The 20,554-nt window shown below is 43.9% G+C and overlaps 2 protein-coding genes across 2 annotated transcripts in view; both read right to left on the bottom strand.

Moving 5' to 3' along the window:
- nek2 (NIMA-related kinase 2) overlaps positions 1-9,881 on the bottom strand; it is a 39,494-nt gene extending 29,613 nt beyond the window's left edge. The window contains 3 exon segments of the mRNA XM_060916140.1: positions 505-722; positions 9,498-9,680; positions 9,772-9,881. Coding sequence (XP_060772123.1) covers positions 505-722; positions 9,498-9,593 — 314 coding nt within the window. The 5' untranslated portion in view covers positions 9,594-9,680; positions 9,772-9,881.
- Positions 9,882-20,042: 10,161 nt separating this feature from the next.
- lpgat1 (lysophosphatidylglycerol acyltransferase 1) overlaps positions 20,043-20,554 on the bottom strand; it is a gene marked incomplete at its 5' end in the record, with an annotated part of 202,489 nt that continues 201,977 nt past the window's right edge. The window contains one exon of the mRNA XM_060915734.1: positions 20,043-20,439. Coding sequence (XP_060771717.1) covers positions 20,276-20,439 — 164 coding nt within the window. The remainder of the gene's footprint in view (positions 20,440-20,554) is intronic.

The following is a 20,554-nucleotide window of genomic DNA, read 5'->3' as shown; positions in this document are numbered from 1 at the left end:
AGACATGCAGGTTAGGTTAACTGGTGACTCTAAATTGAGCGTAGGTGTGAATGTGAGTGTGAATGGTTGTCTGTGTCTATGTGTCAGCCCTGTGATGACCTGGCGACTTGTCCAGGGTGTACCCCGCCTTTCGCCCGTAGTCAGCTGGGATAGGCTCCAGCTCGCCCGCGACCCTGTAGAGCAGGATAAGCGGCTATGGATAACGGAATGTTAGAAAGAGTAAAATTACCATCATATTAATAAGCCAATGTTCAGTTTAAATGTTATAACTGCCCAAGTGTTAATTAACATGGAGCTCGGCACTGTTTAATTCAGAATTCGTGGTCATTTAGAACTAACAGCATTATGGGATTAGGATTATGTGGTGCTGCTTGAAATTTGTCCAAAGTTAATCGCATTAGAAGGCAGCCACCACGATTTAAAGGAGTCCAAACTAAATATTTCAGTGCATCAAATAATTAATGCCCAAGACACCGTGCTAAGATGATGTACATATGCAGCTACCTCTCTTTAATGCACTTGGTTATGAGCGTGGCCAGGTCTCCACCCTCACAAAACTCCATCACGATATACAGAGTGGTGTTGGTGCGGTCAATGATGCGGTCGTAGTATCGGACGATGTTCGGGTGTCTCAGCTCCCGCAGCAGGTTCACTTCCGACACCAACATCTGCTTCTCCACCTCCGCCATGGTGCCGTAATCCAGCTCCTTCCACACCAGGATCTAAAACACAAAAAAACCCATGTGTGCCATGTTGCTAATTAAAAGATTATTTATTCCTTTGTTTTGTTTTGCCCTCCATCAATCCACCCATTCATTGTTTTAATCCATGGACAGGAAACACAATCCATGGATGGAAGAACTTTATCACGAAAAAGTTCCATTTATTAACAAACGTAACCTCCTATCCTAGGCCTTGTAATAAATATGCAATGGTCTGTGCATGTGCAGGTGCACACATACAGTGCACGAGTGTGGCTCACCCAGGAAAGAAAAATACAAACATCAAAAATCATTATTCTTATCTGTAGCCGCTTTATCCTGTTCTACAGGGTCGCAGGCAAGCTGGAGCCTATCCCAGCTGACTACGGGCGAAAGGCGGGGTACACCCTGGACAAGTCGCCAGGTCATCACAGGGCTGACACATAGACACAGACAACCATTCACACTCACATTCACACCTACGGTCAATTTAGAGTCACCAGTTAACCTAACCTGCATGTCTTTGGACTGTGGGGGGAACCGGAGCACCCGGAGAACATGCAAACTCCGCACAGAAAGGCCCTCGCCGGCCACGGGGCTCGAACCCGGACCTTCTCGCTGTGAGGCGACAGCGCTAACCACTACACCACTGTGCCGCCCCTTATAAATAACAGTACTGTTGAATTATTGTATCTGATTGGTTAGGTGGTGTTGATTAGTTTTCTTTAGTATAAATATGGAAAAGTGTTTATACAAAATTGCAGGGGGCTGATTGATCAAGAAATTCAAACTATTTCTTGATAGGTCACCTCGAGCGACTCAGCAAAATGATGGCTGATCACTTTGTCACCATAAATCAGGACGCATTACAAATTATGAAAGAAAATGCTGTTCCTAAAAACGCTAAAGATGCTACGAAGTTTGGTCTAAAACTATCCAAAAGGTAAGGCGGAATTGTGATTTTTAAAATTTTTTTAAAAATCTCTTTCAAAACAAAGTATTTTATGCAAGTCGGCGTAGATAAGGGACAAGCCTGCGTGCATTACATTTGCATGCTGCTTTTGAAAATTGAAAGAAATTACTTGTTAATACAATTTTAAAAATAAACTGCTTGTGTATTTATACTGCAACAATTACTCGCCTCAGTGAACAATAACCGAGACCGTTATTCTTCACCAATATTCACTTCACCTTCGGTGAATAATTATTAAATAAACAATAGCTCTGACAGGGCGGCACGGTGGTGTAGTGGTTAGCGCTGTTGCCTCACAGCAAGAAGGTCCGGATTCGAGCCCCGTGGCCGGCGAGGGCCTCTCTGTGTGGAGTTTGCATGTTCTCCCCGTGTCACCAAATCTCCCATTGGCACCAAAGGACATTTTGGTCATACACTGCATCCGTTGCCATCCTCCCGTCGTCTTGACCTGGTCTTGCCACTGGAAATAGATGGCTTCAGATGAGAGAGGTCAATGTCACGCAACTCTTCTTCACTTTCAACAAATTTATTGCGCAATTCATTGGTCATCCTTTGTCATATCCCATACACCTCCAAGTCCTGTGGCGACAGGTGAACGTCGAAGCGACAGGTGTGGGTACACTGGCAGTCGTAGTCACGGACCTGCACACAAGCGACTCAGGCCATAGGGTCATTCTTCACTGACAGGAGCAGCGGTGGAGTCCGGTAGCCGTCTGAGTAACTGAGCAGCCCTCTTTAGGAATGCATTGCTCACCTCCATGGCATGAGGAAGGGGCTAGAAAAGGTGTCCTAAACATTGCCTGCTCCATTTCACCCTAGCCAGCATACCGCAGCTGGCGGGGACCCTACATCAGCTGAAACCCTAGCATCAGTTGAAACCCTAAGAAGATAAAGATTGTTCCTCTCACCCTTGGTGCATAGAACATGCACACCCTCCTGGACAGAGACAATAGGAACAGACCCCAGAGAAGGACAGCTCTAGTTGCTAATGAACTCGCCAGGTACAACATTGACATTGCAGTCCTGAGTGAGACTCGGCTTGCAGGCGAACTCTGTAAAAGGGGTTCTGGCTACACCTTTTGGCGTGGACGAGGGAACGAAGAGCAACGTGAGGCTGGTGTTGGCTTTGCAGTGAAGGCATCACTTGTCAGCAGGCTAGCTGGAATTCCAAAGGGAGTAAATGACAGGCTTATGACCTTGAAACTCCCACTTGCATCTGGTCCCTATGCCCCAACTATGACCAACTCTGATGAGGTGAAAGCCAAGTTCTATGAGGACCTTCACTCGGTCATTGCTGCTGTTCCAAAAGCAGACAAACTCCTCATTCTTGGTGACTTTAATGCCAGAGTTGGCTCTGACAACGTCTCCTGGGATGGAGTGATTGGAAAGTACGGCGTGGGCCAATGCAACAGCAATGGACTACTACTGCTTCAGACCTGCACAGAGCATGAACTGTTGATCACCGACACAGTATTCAGCCTCCCCACCTGTAACAGGACGTCATGGATGCACCCTCGATCAAAGCATTGGCATCTCATCGATTACGCATTTGTCAGGAAAAGGGACAGGAAGGACGTGCATGTGACAAAGATGTGCGGCACTGAGTGCTGGACAGATCATTGCCTTGTAGTCTCAAAGCTCAACATCCAAATTCAACTCAAAATCCACCCTCAAGGTCAAAAGGCTCCAAAACGGCTCAACATCGCCAAGCTGAAAGACACTACCATCAAACATGCCTTTATGGAGAGACTGGAAGAATGCCTAGAATCTGCCTCTCTGAACAGCCAGAATGTGGAGCTCTTGGATGAGAAACACCGTCTCCACCAAGCCTACCTGAGCAACCCCACATCCACTGGAAAGAAATATGCTTACAATGCCATTTGCAGGACTGCTCAGCAAAAATTGCACCAGATACAAGACAAGTGGCTGAGTAACAAAGCTGACAAGATCCAGGGTTACGCTGAGAGACACAACATGAATTTTTACGATGCCTTGAAAGAGGTCTACGGTCCCACATCCTCAGGATCATCCCCCCCTTCTTAGTGCAGATAGGAACGCTTTGATTTATGACCAAGAGAAAAGATTCTCGAACGGTGGGCTGAGCACCTCAACAACATCCTTAAATCACCCTTCCTCCATCAGTAATGAAGCCATAGATCATCTCCCCCAGGTGCCCATCAATGGAGCACTGGATGACCCACTACCGTTGCTTGAGACCCAGGAAGCAATTCGTCTACTCTCCAGTGGCAAAGCGCCTGGCTCAGACTCCATTCCAGCAGTTGTTTATAAGGAAGGTGGCACAGTGCTGACTGAGAAGCTCCATCAGCTGTTCCTACTCATGTGGCAACAGGACACAATTCCACAGGGGTTCAAAGATGCCGCCATCATACACCTGTACAAGCGGAAAGGAAACTGTCAAGTTTGTGATAACTACCGAGGCATTTCCTTGCTTATTATTGTAGGCAAGATACTTGCCGGGATCTTGCTAAACCGTCTCGTGTCACACCTTGACCAAGGACTTCTGCCTGAAAGCCAGTGTGGATTTCAGAAAAAGCATGGAATCATCGACATGGTGTTTGCTGCTAGGTAGCTGCAAGAGAAATGCCAGGAGCACAATGTTGACCTGTTCTCCACCTACGTTGACCTAACGAAGGCTTTTGACACCGTGAGTAGAGAAGGTTTAAGTGGAAAATCATGGCCAAGTATGGATGCCCACAGAAGTTCATTTCCCTGGTTCACCAGTTTCACAATGGTATGCAGGCACGAGTCCAAGATAACGGCAAGACATCTGCACCATTTCCAGTCTCCAATGGCATCAAGTAGGGCTGCGTTCTGGCACCGACACTGTTCAGCATCATGTTCTCAGTCATGCTGACAGATACATTCAGAAATGGCAATGTTGGAATCAGCTTCAAGTACCAAATAGATGGCAAGCTGTTTTCCCAGTTCTCGTGTGAGCAGCCCTTCCCAGCATCTGTACCATCTTGATGCAGTCCCAGCTATGCTGGGTTGGCCATATTGCTTGCATGCCAGACCATCGGCTGCCCAAAAAACTCTTCTATGGTGAGCTACAGCAAGGGAAGAGGTCACAAGGAGGTCAGAAGAAACACTTTAAAGATACCTTAAAAGCATCCCTTAAAGCTTTTGATAAATCAACCCTGACTCTTGGGAGGAAGTTGCTCTGGACCGACTCAAATGGCACTCTGCTGTACACGAAGGCGTCAAGCTGTATGAAGCCACCTTCCGTACACAAATAGGACTTTTCAGCCAACTGCGCACTCTCACACTACGTTCAGACCGCAACCTGAAACGACCCATATCCGATTTGTTGTGAAATCCGATTTTTTTGTTAGGCCGTTCACATTACCAATTATGAGACTTGTATGCGATCTCCAATATGAACGGAAAACGACCCAAAAGTGTCCCGGATGCGCAAATTGACACGTAATAAGCACATCTACGTAATACGTAAACCAAAAAAAAAGCGCACTCTTCATGTTTAATGATTTCTTTTTTGTTTGTTTGTTTAATTATCTGGTTAGTGTTAAAGTGTGAGGTCTCGTGTGTGTTTTTGTTTCTGAACTGAAATGAAAACGTGTAGCCTGGTAACGAGGGTTGACTCCTAAATGTCTCTGTAATTTAAGTGCACTACATGTTACTAGGAAGTAATGGATTTTTAAACTCTATATAGTGCACTCGAGCTTCAGTAGGCAGTCATTTGGGATACGGCCGCTGTATTACTCTTAATTCAGGCTTAATAATTTGCACATATTTATTTCGTCATATTAATAAACTTTTTCTACATTTTTATAAATAAATATTTATTTAGATTGTTTATAGCCAGCTGAATTCTGCAACTTCTCTCAGCGCTGGCTCAAGGTGCAGAAACACCAGTGCAGTTTGCTATGGAGATGAGGCGAGACCTGGCGATGTGGTTTTTGTGGCGGCGGAACTCACACAATAATCTGATTAATGTGGGCAGCAGACTAATGAGACCGAAGGTGTCAAATTACTGGAAATTTCCAGAACAATCTTATAATCTTGTAATACAGGATGGTTTAAGTTATAAATCAGTTATAGAAACTGTTTTATTTAATCAGGCAAACAGATCAACATCCAGGTCCCTACCAAATCCACCATTAGCTTGATCAATTCTATAAAAGTCTATTTAAATTCTGAAAACTGTACAAATGTTGTTGTTTTCCACCAAAGAGGCGGGATTAGCCAACGCACAATAGTGACGTTTGTCTCTTGTTGATGACGTGTAGGTCACATGAATGCGACCTGTCCGGTCAGACTGCAGTCGCATGTGAAAATATCGGATATGCATCGGAATTAGGACCACATATCCAAGCGGCCTGGGTCGCATGTGAAAAAAATCGGATCTGTGTCGTTCAGATTGTCAATAACAAATCGGATACAGGTCGCATATGGGCAAAAAAATCGGATATGGGTCGTTTCAGGGTGCAGTCTGAACGTAGTCTCAGACTAAATCTTCAAATTTTTCCTTCCCCCCCATCCTAAACAGGATGACAAGAATGGTCCTCATCGAAATCGATGGACACGTACAACATTATTGAAGTAGATGAAGTACTTAAAAATTTTTTTTTAAAAAGTGCTGTGATTTTTTTTTTTCCTGATTCATATAGAATGTTTACAGAGTATTTGGAATCCTATTGCAATAAATAGAATTAGAACATAATAAAATTCCTAGCATATAAAAAAAATTACATGCTTGAAATTCAGATTCTATTCCATTCAGAAAATATTCTTTTTTGCACTTTGTTGTAAATATTTACCATATCAGTAGACATTTTATATTTTTAGATGCAAATTTAAAATCCCAATTTAAAAAACAAAACAACAAAAAAAAACTTGCTTGAAAATACTGAAGCTTCAATCTGAATCAAATTGCAACAAATTAGAGCATTGTTTGAATTATTGGTAAACTACAAAACTAGAAATTAATACAAAACAACGAATGATTAACAAAATGTGATCTATGAAAATACTTAAAGTGGAACAAAAAGATTTTGTGACAGGTTAAACATTATCAGTTCATTTGCTCAAACAGTGGAATTACTTCTTCATTTATGTAAGCACCGACATCCATATATTTATTTAAAAGATATTTTGTACAAAATACAAGTCTGTGTAAAACAAATTTTAAATAAAAACTATGCTTTGTTAACTTAATACCACATACCAATTTCATCTCATCTCATTATCTGTAGCCGCTTTATCCTGTTCTACAGGGTCGCAGGCAAGCTGGAGCCTATCCCAGCTGACTACGGGCGAAAGGCGGGGTACACCCTGGACAAGTCGCCAGGTCATCACAGGGCTGACACATAGACACAGACAACCATTCACACTCACATTCACACCTACGCTCAATTTAGAGTCACCAGTTAACCTAACCTGCATGTCTTTGGACTGTGGGGGAAACCGGAGCACCCGGAGGAAACCCACGCGGACACGGGGAGAACATGCAAACTCCACACAGAAAGGCCCTCGCCGGCCCCGGGGCTCGAACCCGGACCTTCTTGCTGTGAGGCGACAGCGCTAACCACTACACCACCGTGCCGCCAAGAATTATTCTCAATAGAAAAATTTGCAATAGAATTTGACCGAAGCGGAAACCATTTTTGAACAAATAAATACCTGAAATATAAAATAATTGATATAGTGTGTATGAAAAAGGCTTTGGACGGAAAGTCTTAAATGTCGGACGAAAAGTCCTGTATTCGATCTGATACGCTAAGTAATCGGGAATCAACTCATTTGTTAACTGAATACCACATACAAATGTTTTTTTTTTAAATAAATCATCTGGATGTCGATAATTGTGGAACGGTGTCATGTGATCCACTCTGGCACTCATTTGCTTTACAAAAAATGTGTTTTGTTTCATTCAAAGTCCATTGAGAATTCCTCTTTTATTTGAACAAACAAATACCTGAAATATAAAAGATAATTGATAGTGTGTATGAAAAAGTCTTGAACGTGGGACGGAAGGATCGGTCTTGAACGTGGGACGGAAGGATCGGTCTTGAACGTGGGACGGAAGGATCGGTCTTGAACGTGGGACGGAAGGATCGGTCTTGAACGTGGGACGGAAGGATCGGTCTTGAACGTGGGACGGAAGGATCGGTCTTGAACGTGGGACGGAAGGATCGGTCTTGAACGTGGGACGGAAGGATCGGTCTTGAACGTGGGACGGAAGGATCGGTCTTGAACGTGGGACGGAAGGATCGGTCTTGAACGTGGGACGGAAGGATCGGTCTTGAACGTGGGACGGAAGGATCGGTCTTGAACGTGGGACGGAAGGATCGGTCTTGAACGTGGGACGGAAGGATCGGTCTTGAACGTGGGACGGAAGGATCGGTCTTGAACGTGGGACGGAAGGATCGGTCTTGAACGTGGGACGGAAGGATCGGTCTTGAACGTGGGACGGAAGGATCGGTCTTGAACGTGGGACGGAAGGATCGGTCTTGAACGTGGGACGGAAGGATCGGTCTTGAACGTGGGACGGAAGGATCGGTCTTGAACGTGGGACGGAAGGATCGGTCTTGAACGTGGGACGGAAGGATCGGTCTTGAACGTGGGACGGAAGGATCGGTCTTGAACGTGGGACGGAAGGATCGGTCTTGAACGTGGGACGGAAGGATCGGTCTTGAACGTGGGACGGAAGGATCGGTCTTGAACGTGGGACGGAAGGATCGGTCTTGAACGTGGGACGGAAGGATCGGTCTTGAACGTGGGACGGAAGGATCGGTCTTGAACGTGGGACGGAAGGATCGGTCTTGAACGTGGGACGGAAGGATCGGTCTTGAACGTGGGACGGAAGGATCGGTCTTGAACGTGGGACGGAAGGATCGGTCTTGAACGTGGGACGGAAGGATCGGTCTTGAACGTGGGACGGAAGGATCGGTCTTGAACGTGGGACGGAAGGATCGGTCTTGAACGTGGGACGGAAGGATCGGTCTTGAACGTGGGACGGAAGGATCGGTCTTGAACGTGGGACGGAAGGATCGGTCTTGAACGTGGGACGGAAGGATCGGTCTTGAACGTGGGACGGAAGGATCGGTCTTGAACGTGGGACGGAAGGATCGGTCTTGAACGTGGGACGGAAGGATCGGTCTTGAACGTGGGACGGAAGGATCGGTCTTGAACGTGGGACGGAAGGATCGGTCTTGAACGTGGGACGGAAGGATCGGTCTTGAACGTGGGACGGAAGGATCGGTCTTGAACGTGGGACGGAAGGATCGGTCTTGAACGTGGGACGGAAGGATCGGTCTTGAACGTGGGACGGAAGGATTGGACGAACAGATCGGTCTTGAACGTCGGACTAAAAGATCGGACGGAAGGATCGGTCTTGAACGTGGGACGGAAGGATCGGTCTTGAACGTGGGACGGAAGGATCGGTCTTGAACGTGGGACGGAAGGATCGGTCTTGAACGTCGGACGGAAGGATTGGACGAACAGATCGGTCTTGAACGTCGGACTAAAGGATCGGACGGAAGGATCGGTCTTGAACGTCGGACGGAAAGTCTTGTATTCGATCTGATACGCTAAGTAATGAGGAATTAACTCCTTTTTTCCCAGTGGAAGTTTGAGTAACTGTTCAAGCACAATTTACAAATTGAAAAAGTCTACTTTTGCAACAACGGCCAAAAGATGGTGGTGGTGTCGATAACTGTAGCCTGATGCTGCTGCTGCTATTTCCTGGGCACTGTGCCAGCATGAGCTCCCTCACTCCCTCCCTGCTGCTCCCTGGGCACCGCGCAGCAGCGGCCTGAGCGGCTCAGCGGGAGTTACAGTACCTTCCCGTCGCTTTTCCTCCGGATCTTCTGGCATTTTCCATACGAGCCGGAACCGATGGTGCTGAGGACTTCATAATCCCCGGCGCGGGACGGCATTGCGGCAACACACACGCTCAGTGTCTCACACACACACTCTCTCTCTCTCTCTCTCTCTCACTCACAGTCTCTCACTCACTCTCTCTCCTGTAACGACACGGAGCAGAAAGAGCGCGTTAATGAAGAATAAACTCCCGTTTAAAGCTCAAATCCTAATTTACTCAGCAACGCGTCCCACCTTCCACACTGCCAGCGGGGAAACCTCCGGGGCTGCTGAATCACAATCCGCTCCCGGACAGCGTTGCTCCAGCGCTTCCGGCCTGCACTCCAGCATTTAAACCAAACCAAAACAGTTTAAACTGCCACTCAAACCCTGCAATCTGATTGGTTTACAGAGCGAAGCTAGCGACGATTTCATTGGTTGAAAGTAGCGGAACAAACACTGCAGCCTACCAATCAGATTTAACCGCGAGAGCAGGCGGGACTGGAATGGGCGTGTCGCTACTTTTAAAGGAACCGAAGAGGGTCCCGTAAATAAACAGATATTTACTCACCGAGCTCGAAATAAACTCTCACAGGCTCGTCAGACTGAAGCCATCTGGCCGCCATCTTACCACTCTCACCGCGTGTCTTGTGTTAAACTATTTTATCTGATCAAATTTGCCCCAAGAAAACTGTCTCCTGACTTTTTTCCTCCCCGTTTCATGACCTCCTCTGACCCACATTCCTTATAGATATTTATACCGCTCCCCTTCACAGCAAGAAGGTTCTGGGTTCGAGCCCAGCGGCCGGCAGGGGCCTTTCTGTGCAGAGTTTGCATGTTCTCCTCGTGTCTGCGTCAGTTTCCCCCACAGTTCAAAGACATCCTTTTAGGTTAATATGGGACGGTCTTGGGCTGAGGTGCCCTTGAGCGAGGCACCTATCTCAAAACTGTTCCCCAGGTGCTGTTAACATGGCTGCCCACTGCTCTGGGTATGTGTGCACTGCTTCAGATGGGTTAAATGCAGAAAGGAATTTCACAAGTGCTTTCTTTCCAGTCCAGTCGCTGATCATTTTGTTGCACAGCTCTTTTACATGTCAATCCTGAGATCGAGACGCTGACCTCGAGACGCTGACCTCTTCTGCTCCTCGGACCTGCCTGATCCATCCTGACGCCCTACGTCTGGCTGGAGTCTCATCGCATCGCTCCTGTGGAGGACGGCCGCATATGGACAGTTGAAAGTCACACTTGGAAGACGCTCTGGACTCTTACAGTAATGCTTTTATGTTAGTTGACGTGGTAACTTTCGGACTGCAGTTATCATGAACAGTTTTGCACTCAAGTTTCCATCAATGAAGAGTTTATAACATCAACGAAACTGACTTCACGTTAAAACTGTTAATGTTATAGTCATGTTGTCTGTTGTTGCCCAAATGAGGATGGGTTCCCTTTTGAGTCTGGTTCCTCTCGAGGTTTCTTCCTCATGTCATCTGAGGGAGTTTTTCCTTGCCACCGTCGCCACCGGCTTGCTCATTGGGGATAGATTAGGGATAAAATTAGCTCATGTTTTAAGTCGTTCAAATTCTGTAAAGCTGCTTTGCACCAGTGTTTATTGTTAAAAGCGCAATACAAATAAACTTGACTTTACTATAATTAATTTTTCTGAGATTATTTCAGTTTTTCTTGTATACAGTGTGTATCTCTCTTTCGTATAGTTTTTCTTCCTTTCTATGTATCTGTCATTATTATACCAACACAAAGGCTGTACAACACTTCCTTTCTCTTTAGGACAGTTGTTGAAACAGGATTATTTTCTCATGTTATTTGCCATTTTCACTTCATTCTCACAGTCAGGTCTTAACAGTATTTATTGGTCACATAATTCACTGTCACAGTATTCATGCAGCTTGCGACCAATAAATACTGTTAAGACCTGACTGTGAGAATGAAGTGAAAATGGCAAATAACATGAAAAAATAATCCTGTTTCAACAACTGTCCTAAAGAGAAAGGAAGTGTTGTACAGCCTTTGTGTTGGTATAATAATGATAGATAGAAAAGATGAAGAAATATATGAAAGAGAAAGATACACTGTATAAAAGAAAAACTGAAATAATCTCCGCTGAAATAATTATAGTCGCAAAAGAGCCGTTCAAAAAACAGCAATCGGAGATTAGACTGGAAGGGGAGTGCTATGAAGATATGTAAGGAATGTGGGGTAAAGCTGAGAAAATAAGAGGAGGTAATGAAAGGGGGAAAAGTCAGGAGATACTTTTCTTGGGGCAAATTTGATCGGATATGACGGTTTAACACATACGCCAAATACATGTGGTGTGAGTGGTAAGATGGCTTCACTCGCCGGGAACAGGCTATGAGCTCTCCACATTTTATACAGACCTCAGTGGTTTTACTGGGAAATACACCACTCGAATCTTTCATACGAACGACATCCGGGACATTGAGTAACATATTTTTCAATGTCTTCACTTGTGAGGATATCGATGAATTGTTTTGATAAATTTAGGTACTTAGATGTAGTTCGTATGAAAAACACGTGTCTGTATACACACACCAGACATGCACACACAAAATTACAAAAAAAAGTTGGGACGCTGCTGTGTAAACTGTAAATAAAAACAATGCGATAATTTGCAACTCGTGGAAACCTGATATTTTATTGAAAATAGTACAAAGACAACATATCAAATGTTGAAACTGAGAAATTAAAAAAAAAATATACAGTATGTTCATTTTTAATTTGATCTCTCTGCAACAGGCGGCACGGTGGCGTAGTGGTTAGCGCTGTCGCCTCACAGCAAGAAGGTCTGGGTTCGAGCCCCGTGGCCGGCGAGGACCTTTCTGTGCGGAGTTTGCATGTTCTCCCCGTGTCCGCGTGGGTTTCCTCCGGGTGCTCCGGTTTCCCCCACAGTCCAAAGACATGCAGGTTAGGTTAACTGGTGACTCTAAATTGAGCGTAGGTGTGAATGTGAGTGTGAATGGTTGTCTGTGTCTATGTGTCAGCCCGGTGATGACCTGGCGACTTGTCCAGGGTGTACCCCGCCTTTCGCCCGTAGTCAGCTTGGATAGGCTCCAGCTTGCCTGTGACCCTGGAGAAGGATAAAGCAGCTAGAGATAATGAGATGAGATGAGATCTCTGCAACATGTTTCAAAAAAAAAGTTGGGACAGGGTCGTGTTTAGCACTGTGTTGCATCACCTCTACTTTTAACAACACTCTGTAAACGTTTGGGAACCGAGGAGACCAATTGCTGTAGTTTTGGAAGAGAAATGTTGTCCCATTCTTTCCTGATAAACAATTATCAGTTGCTCAACAGTTCGGGGTCTCCTTTGTCATATTTTGTGCTTCATAATGCACCAAAAGTTTTAAATAGGAGACAGGTCTGGACTGCAGCAGGCCAGTTTAGCACCCGGACTCTCTTACTACGGAGCCATGCAGTTTTAATATGTGCAGAAAGCGGTTTGGCGTTGTCTTGCTGAAAGAAGGAAGGACTTCCCTGAAAAAGAGTTTTTCTGGATGGCAGCATATTGCTCTGAAACGTGTTCATATCATTCAGCATTAAATGATGCCTTCCCAGATGTACAAGCTACCCATGTCATGTGCACTAATGCCCCCTCATACCGGTACCATCACAGACGCTGGCTTTTGAACTGTGCGCTGATAAGCCGGATGGCCCCTCTCATCTTTAGCCTGGAAGACGTGGTGTCCATGATTTCTAAAAAGAATTTCTACTTTTGATTCATCAGACCTCGGGACAATTTTCCATTTCGCCTCAGTCTCAGTAAAAGAGCTCAGGCCCAGAGAAGGGGGCGGTGTTTCTGGATATTGTTTATATCTGGTTTTAACTTGTATTTGTGGATGCAGTAATGAACTGTTTCCACAGACGATGGTTTTCTGAAGTGTTCCTGAGCCCATACAGCGATTTCCACTACAGACATGTGTCTGCTTTTAATGCAGGGTCTCCTGAGGGCCTGAAGATCACAGGCATCCAGTGTCAGTTTTCAGCCTTGTCTCTTACATACAGAGATTTCCCCAGATTCTCTGAATCTTTTAATTATATTAAGGACCAGGGGCGATTCTAGCATCTGATCTTTGGGGGTGCTTAGCCCCCAGAGCTGACAGCAGGGGCGATTCTAGCATCTAAGCAAACGTAAACGCCATGTTACATTAAATAAAATTGACTAACACACGGTGGTCTAGCACCGTAGCACTTGTACAGCTCTGCACAAAAGTATCTCGATATGGATGATAAATGTCGTTTTTATCATTCTGTTCATAGACCAGGGAACATCAATATTGCATTATGCATATTATTGTGTTGTGTTTAACAATCGTAACTCCCATCCGTACCTTCACATCTCGCTATGCCAGTAATACTCAGGTGCTACTTCGAGTTCCTCATCGGCGTGGAATCCAGTTAAAAAAACCACCATGTCGTAGCAAGCGCTCGCACGGACAGGCAACCCAATCAGAGGGGACGCAAGGAGGAGAGGGATTTTACTGCTCATAGAACTATCACGTAACAGGTGAATTCAAGAACACACACACGCCCGCGCTCACATTCATTGCGCAGTGCGCAAGGGCACTTATTTCTGAAAATTACGTCCAAAAGCAGTGTTTTTGAGGGTGCTGAGCTAGGGGGTGCTGAGCTCGTTTTTGGGGGTGCTTGAGCACCCCCAAAAATAGGCTAAACACGCCCCTGTTAAGGACCATAGATGATGTGATCCACAAATTCTTTACAATTTTACATTGAGAATGTTACGTTATTTTTAAATTGTTGCACTGTTTGCTCACACAGTCTTTCACACAACGGTCAACCCCTCGCCATCTTTATTTCTGAGAGATTCCGCCTCTCTGCGATGCTCTTTTTATACCCAATCATCTTACTGACCTGTTGCCAATTAACCAAATTCGGGGGGGGGTTTTTAGCATTATACAACTTTTACAGTCTTTTGTTGCCTCTGTCTGAACTTTTCTGAAACCTGTTGCTGACATCAAATTTGAAATGAGCATATAATTTTTCAAAAAGGAAACAAAATGTCTAATTTTCAACATTTGATACGTTGTCCACGTACTATTTTAAATGAAATACAGTGTTTCTATGATTTGCAAATCTTCACATTCCGTTTTCATTTATGTTTTACACAGTGTTCCAACTTTTTTGGAATTGGGGTTATATATAAAAATATCCCCATCTCAGAAAGAATTAGCAGAGATCCAAAAAACAAACACAACCAAACCCACGCTCTGCTAATACGGGTCAGCTCCAGTAAAGGTTCTTCTTCTTCATCTTCTTCATTAACACAATTGTCTTGATCCACTGATCTTTCTAAATTTATTCAAAACGTAGAAGTGAAATTCATTGGCATAAACTCACCTTTTCCACTCATGAAAACTGAAAATTCCATAGAAATGAAAAAAGATGTTTCGTTAACTACAGAAACGATAAACGTGATTTATATCAGTCTCTCCCCCCCCAAAAAAAACCCCAAAACCAAAACTACAACATTTGATATGTTACATCAAGATTAACATTACACATTTAAACAGCATTAGTATGGAGTACGATGTAATCGTTAAAATAAATCCAAACGTACTATATATTCTTTTCAAAGTAAACAAAGAATGATTTGGACAGCAAATGTATTCTGAGAAGTCAGTTGGGTATATATCTGTGGGGACGCCGTGTCATGGAGGCGCTTCTCCATGGGCTGTAATTTATTCCCTTCAGGCCCTGAAACGCCACACTAATGGAAGCAGCCTGCTTTGCATTTCAACGAGTGTGGCTTGCATCACCTGTTCTCTGAGGTAAAAGCCAGATTGTTTTTGTCGGAGTAATTTAATATAATATTGTTTATCCAGACTTCATTAATTTTATAAAAATCTCTAACAGTATTTCACGGTAAGATGAATACCTCTTGAAGCGTTTCAGGTTTTAGTCTTTTTTTTTTAAATAAAAATGTAAAATGTTTTTACACCCATACTACGAAATCGCACTATGTGCACAAATTAATACAGTAAACCTATGAAACACAGCAACAGCGTCTCACACACACACACACGTTTTGTGGTCCATTGATATTTATCATTTTTATTCCAGCACAATTAAACTGTGTTGTAAAATGGCTGGGCAGCTGGAAAGAGAAGGGCAACAGGAGTACAAAATGAAATCTAAAGACCAGTCTAGCATAATTTGTTAAAATTCCTAAAAACAAAACGGAAAAAAAAAAAAAACAAAAAAGTAAAAATAAAAAAGACAGTAATGACATGATGAGGGTTGGTTGAATTCCCTTTCCTTTTCTGTTGGATGGAAGTCCTCGCATGTTCATCAGTCTGAACGGCCGTGAATGTATTCCACGTCTTTCTTCTGTGAAGTTGCATCATACACATTTCAGACTTCAGCAAGCTAGACAAAACAAACCAAAAAAAAAACCCCACACTCCCACAGGTGGCACATTTAGGCAAGCTCGGGTCTGTTAATTAGTCTAGTGGTTTGTACAGCTCGGTTGCTTCCAACTATTGCACCTTATTGCTAGACAATGGACAATTTTCGTTTAGACAATACATAAGCATCGTTCTTCTCATTATTACTAAATGCTAATTATCATCAGTCAAATTTAACCCCCGGCTGATCCGTCTATCCTATATCTCGTTGCGGGCCCTGTTCCAATACTGTTAACGCAGCCTTTTCCAAACATCCTCGTCACTTTCATTTGAATCCTGAGGAGCGAAGTTTAATTAGAAGGCATTTCTGCAGCCGAAGAAACAGTGAAAATGGCAGATGAAGCTGTATGTAAATATATAAAAACAGAAGCAAATTTAAAAAAAAAAAAAAACTTCATATTTTAAAAATGACCAGACGCTTCAATCTTCATATACATAACGACTGATGCAATTTGGCAAGGTGACACGAGTCAAAGAAAAAAAAAAAAGTGCAAAAAAAGTCAACAGGAAAATGAAACGTCATGAACGAGCCAAGATTCGTTTGGCGTCTGAAGTTTGCTGCTTTTGCACTTTGTGCGCTGGAGCGAGGACGACAACGTAGCCGACAAGTAACGCAAGCTTGGAGTTTCTACTCCATCATCGTACATCAACGGCATCGGTTCAATAACTGACGAATTATAAGTATATCACCAGATTAATTACTTTTAACAAAATTCCTCAATCCTCGAACCTGTGTGCTGAAGAACAACAGTAACTTCCAATAAAGGAAAACAGAAGTCTGACCGCACACAAAGGCAGCGCGTGTCCCGATGAACTGGGACGCTTGGAGGATGCAGGACATTAATGAGTAAAGATGCACAACAGATGCGTTTTCTTTCCTTCCTCTCGGTTTCAACTGGCTGTCCTCAGGTCACCATGAAGACTATTATTCCACGAAATCGAGTCGTACACGAGCGGACAGCCGCTGTAAGCCGTGTACGACGGGATTGGGTGGAATAACCGTTTCGTTCTCTCTACATTCACTGGATTTTGAGCAACGGAGCATTTGTGCGTTTATTTTTTTGCAAATTTGATAAATAAAAACTTTACACAAAACGTCCGACAAAATCATTTCTGCTTAGAATGTAAACAAGCCGGCGAAATGAGAGTAGCAATTTGTAAAAAAAAAACAAAAAAAAACGCAATAATTCTTGAAGAAAAAAAAAAGCACTCTTACCATCAAATACAACACGCACCGCCATTTTGTTTTTCTCTACTCACGGTATATGAGCTGATATCCGAGTAGTAGCCAATCAGAGCGTGTGATTGCTCATATCGAATGAATGTGGATAGAATAATTAAGGATGTACGACTCTCTCTTTGTAAACTCTCCTTGTCAGACTATTTAACTAATCATCAGTTGGCTTGGAACACATTTGGTGCAGTTTCGATGTAATATTTCCGTACTGATCTGCTTATGCTTCCTGTGAGGGATGTTTGTAACACTGACATGAGCTTGAGAGGAGCTATCTGCCAACTTCTCTCTCTCTGCAGTCTCCAAGTACACATAAGGAGAGATGGAGTACATCATACGGTATGTGGCAGTCCTCAGATGGAAAGAACCCGGTAAATGCTGCCGTAGTTGTACGGAGCACTGTATGTACTGTATATTGATGTAACAAATCAATCAAAAGGGTTTCCAGTTGTGTTTACATCTGGTCAGTGACCTGTGGATATCCTGATTTCTAGCAGTGCTGGTATTTGAAAACGTTCTAAGGTGCTAAGCCTGTACAGGGTTTGTAAATGTCAGTTCTTTAACACGTGGCACATTCAGATTAAATCTATGATATGTAATGTGTAACGCAGGAATGAGATGTTGCTCGAGAGGAGTTCTGGGAGCTGAATGATATAACGTGGCTGTGTAAATTCGATTAGGGACCATTAAATCATTATATGGCACAGGTCTCTCTGACACCTCAGCTTTCAGAAACCAGAAATATACTTCACTAAAATGACAGGTTTTTTTTTTACATTCTGATCTTGTATTTTGGTTGGTGAGAAGCCTGTTGGACAAACGCAGTGGGAAATGCGGTCAGTCTGCGTAAAGGTGTGATTTCCTTACGCACTGACTGTCATGGTTTGATCAAACTGTTGGATTCGTACACGCTGTTGTCAAACAGGTTTATGAGGAATCGGTTCAGTTTGTAATCAGATATCAGCTCTCAGAACGCCAGCGATTCACGTGTACTGTAGAGAGCTGTGTTACGACGAGTAGGGAATTTCCAGTGCTAAACTAAATACTTCCTCTCATTCCCCACTTTCTCATCTCATTATCTCTAGCCGCTTTATCCTTCTACAGGGTCGCAGGCGAGCTGGAGCCTATCCCAGCTGACTACGGGCGAAAGGCGGGGTACACCCTGGACAAGTCGCCAGGTCATCACAGGGCTGACACATAGACACAGACAACCATTCACGCTCACATTCACACCTACGCTCAATTTAGAGTCACCAGTTAACCTAACCTGCATGTCTTTGGACTGTGGGGGAAACCGGAGCACCCGGAGGAAACCCACGCGGACACGGGGAGAACATGCAAACTCCGCACAGAAAGGCCCTCGCCGGCCACGGGGCTCGAACCCGGACCTTCTTGCTGTGAGGCGACAATTTTTAAGACTCACAAATGAGCATACACAAGTCTCGACGTACTGTACAAATGAGAACTCATCCTGACTTGACTTAAACTAAACAAGCAAACTTCAGACGCCAAACAGTCTCGGCTAAGCGACTAGATCTGGAGAGTGTAAAGGAGAACAATGCGCACATTTCATTTTTGGCTGAATTATGAGTCAGTACTGAAAGACAGGGTCAGATTTCCTCACAGAACACAGAAGGTGATTACGAGTCAAACGGACCGCTCTGTCCTAATCACCAGCAATAATAATAATAATAATAATAATAATAGTCAATCTCTACTCAACAGGTTGCAGTAATAAAGTAAACTGCAGTCGGCCAGACTCATCATTCTCACCATTTACGTTTCTTTAAACTGCAGAAAGAGAAATTTCTAGAAACACCAGCACAGAGGGGCATCGTTTTATCCCTTCATCTTAACATTTAAGATATTCTGAAACTAAAAATAACTGAAATGCTGCAGCCATGAAATGGGTTCTATTTCAGCGTTTATAACACTAAATGTTTCCGTTCGTCATCATCATAATAATAATAAAAAAAAAATTTAAAATAAAACAGGTGATTCGCAATGAGCACTGAGAGAACATACAGCAAAACGGACATTAATCTAAAATGAAAAAAGAAAAAAAAAATCAAAAAACAACAAAGAACGTTGACCGGCACGCTTCGGCAGGTTACGCTGTTCTACACGTACAGTAACGACACCTGGGGCCTAATCTCACACTACATTCAGCCAACGTTGTGTCCTTTCCGGTATCAGTCCTCACACACGAAGCATATGGCTTAATTATATCTGTAAAACACCAACAAGACTTCAACTAGGGTGACAAAGAGGAGTTTTATCTCTACGAGAAAGCAGTTCAGTGTTATGAAATGTTTGCGACGTGGAACAGAAAAAAAAAAAAAAAAAAAAACACCCCCGAAACCAAAAAAAAACAAGGCCCCCTACTGAGACAAAAGGTGAATTGGAGATCATCCGGCGATGTCTATGCGTCCAGTGTAAACGTGAGCAAACTGCAATACTGTCTAGACACACAGACAAAAAACAGAGCGCACAGGACGACAAAGGAAAAGCAGATGAGAGGAGGACAGAAATGACGACAGGAAGTCCGGAGCACGGTCCGTTTCGGGACGTCTGCAGGACGTTCTCCTCACGACACAGACATAAACAAGACAGTGTTACTGATGGCAGGTGAATGAAATTGGCTTATTCCTGAGCCTAATTTATGATTGGAATTAAAATTAAAACACGATGTGTCAGAATGTGCATGAGTAAACATTGAGATATAGAATTATATATATTTATATATATATATATTTATATGGATGTGTATATGTGTAAACATGATGTCACTGTTCACCTATTTCATTGACTGTATGTTCGTATTGCAGAAGTGTGTGTGTGTGTGTGTGTGTGTGTGTGCGCGCGCGCGCACGCGCCCAGATGGGATGCAGGTTTGGGATCAAATACAATTTTCCTCCAAGATCATCTTGCCATCCAGTGAGTTAAGACGGCGTCTGTGGCATTTCAACAGATCCGAGATCAGCATTAATGGCTGTTCCTCCTTCCTCCATCATCGTCCTTCTTTCATCCATTTTTCCATCGCTCTCCACCCCCCCCTCTCTCTCTCTTCACCACAGCAGCGAGCAGAGCCAGCAGTAGACGTATTGAAGGATGCTGTACCACATGTAGCCCGAGATGAAGGCAAACGACTGGATGGCGCACAGCCACGCAAGATCCAGGGTCATCGCCCGGGAAACGGCCTCCTTTTGGCCTTTTGATGGAGGGAACACTCCTGCCAGACAGACACGAAACACACGGTGCTATTATTCATATGCGTAGGGGTAGGTACATGGAGAGACACGGAAAGTGATAGATGGAAATATCAGACAGGCAGGTATAAGGAAAGG

The sequence above is a fragment of the Neoarius graeffei genome, chromosome 3, assembly GCF_027579695.1.
Source record: "Neoarius graeffei isolate fNeoGra1 chromosome 3, fNeoGra1.pri, whole genome shotgun sequence".
Taxonomy (NCBI): Eukaryota; Metazoa; Chordata; class Actinopteri; order Siluriformes; family Ariidae; genus Neoarius; species Neoarius graeffei.
The sequence above is the reverse complement of the archived record's forward strand: the minus strand, read 5'-3'. Positions and strand labels throughout refer to the sequence as shown.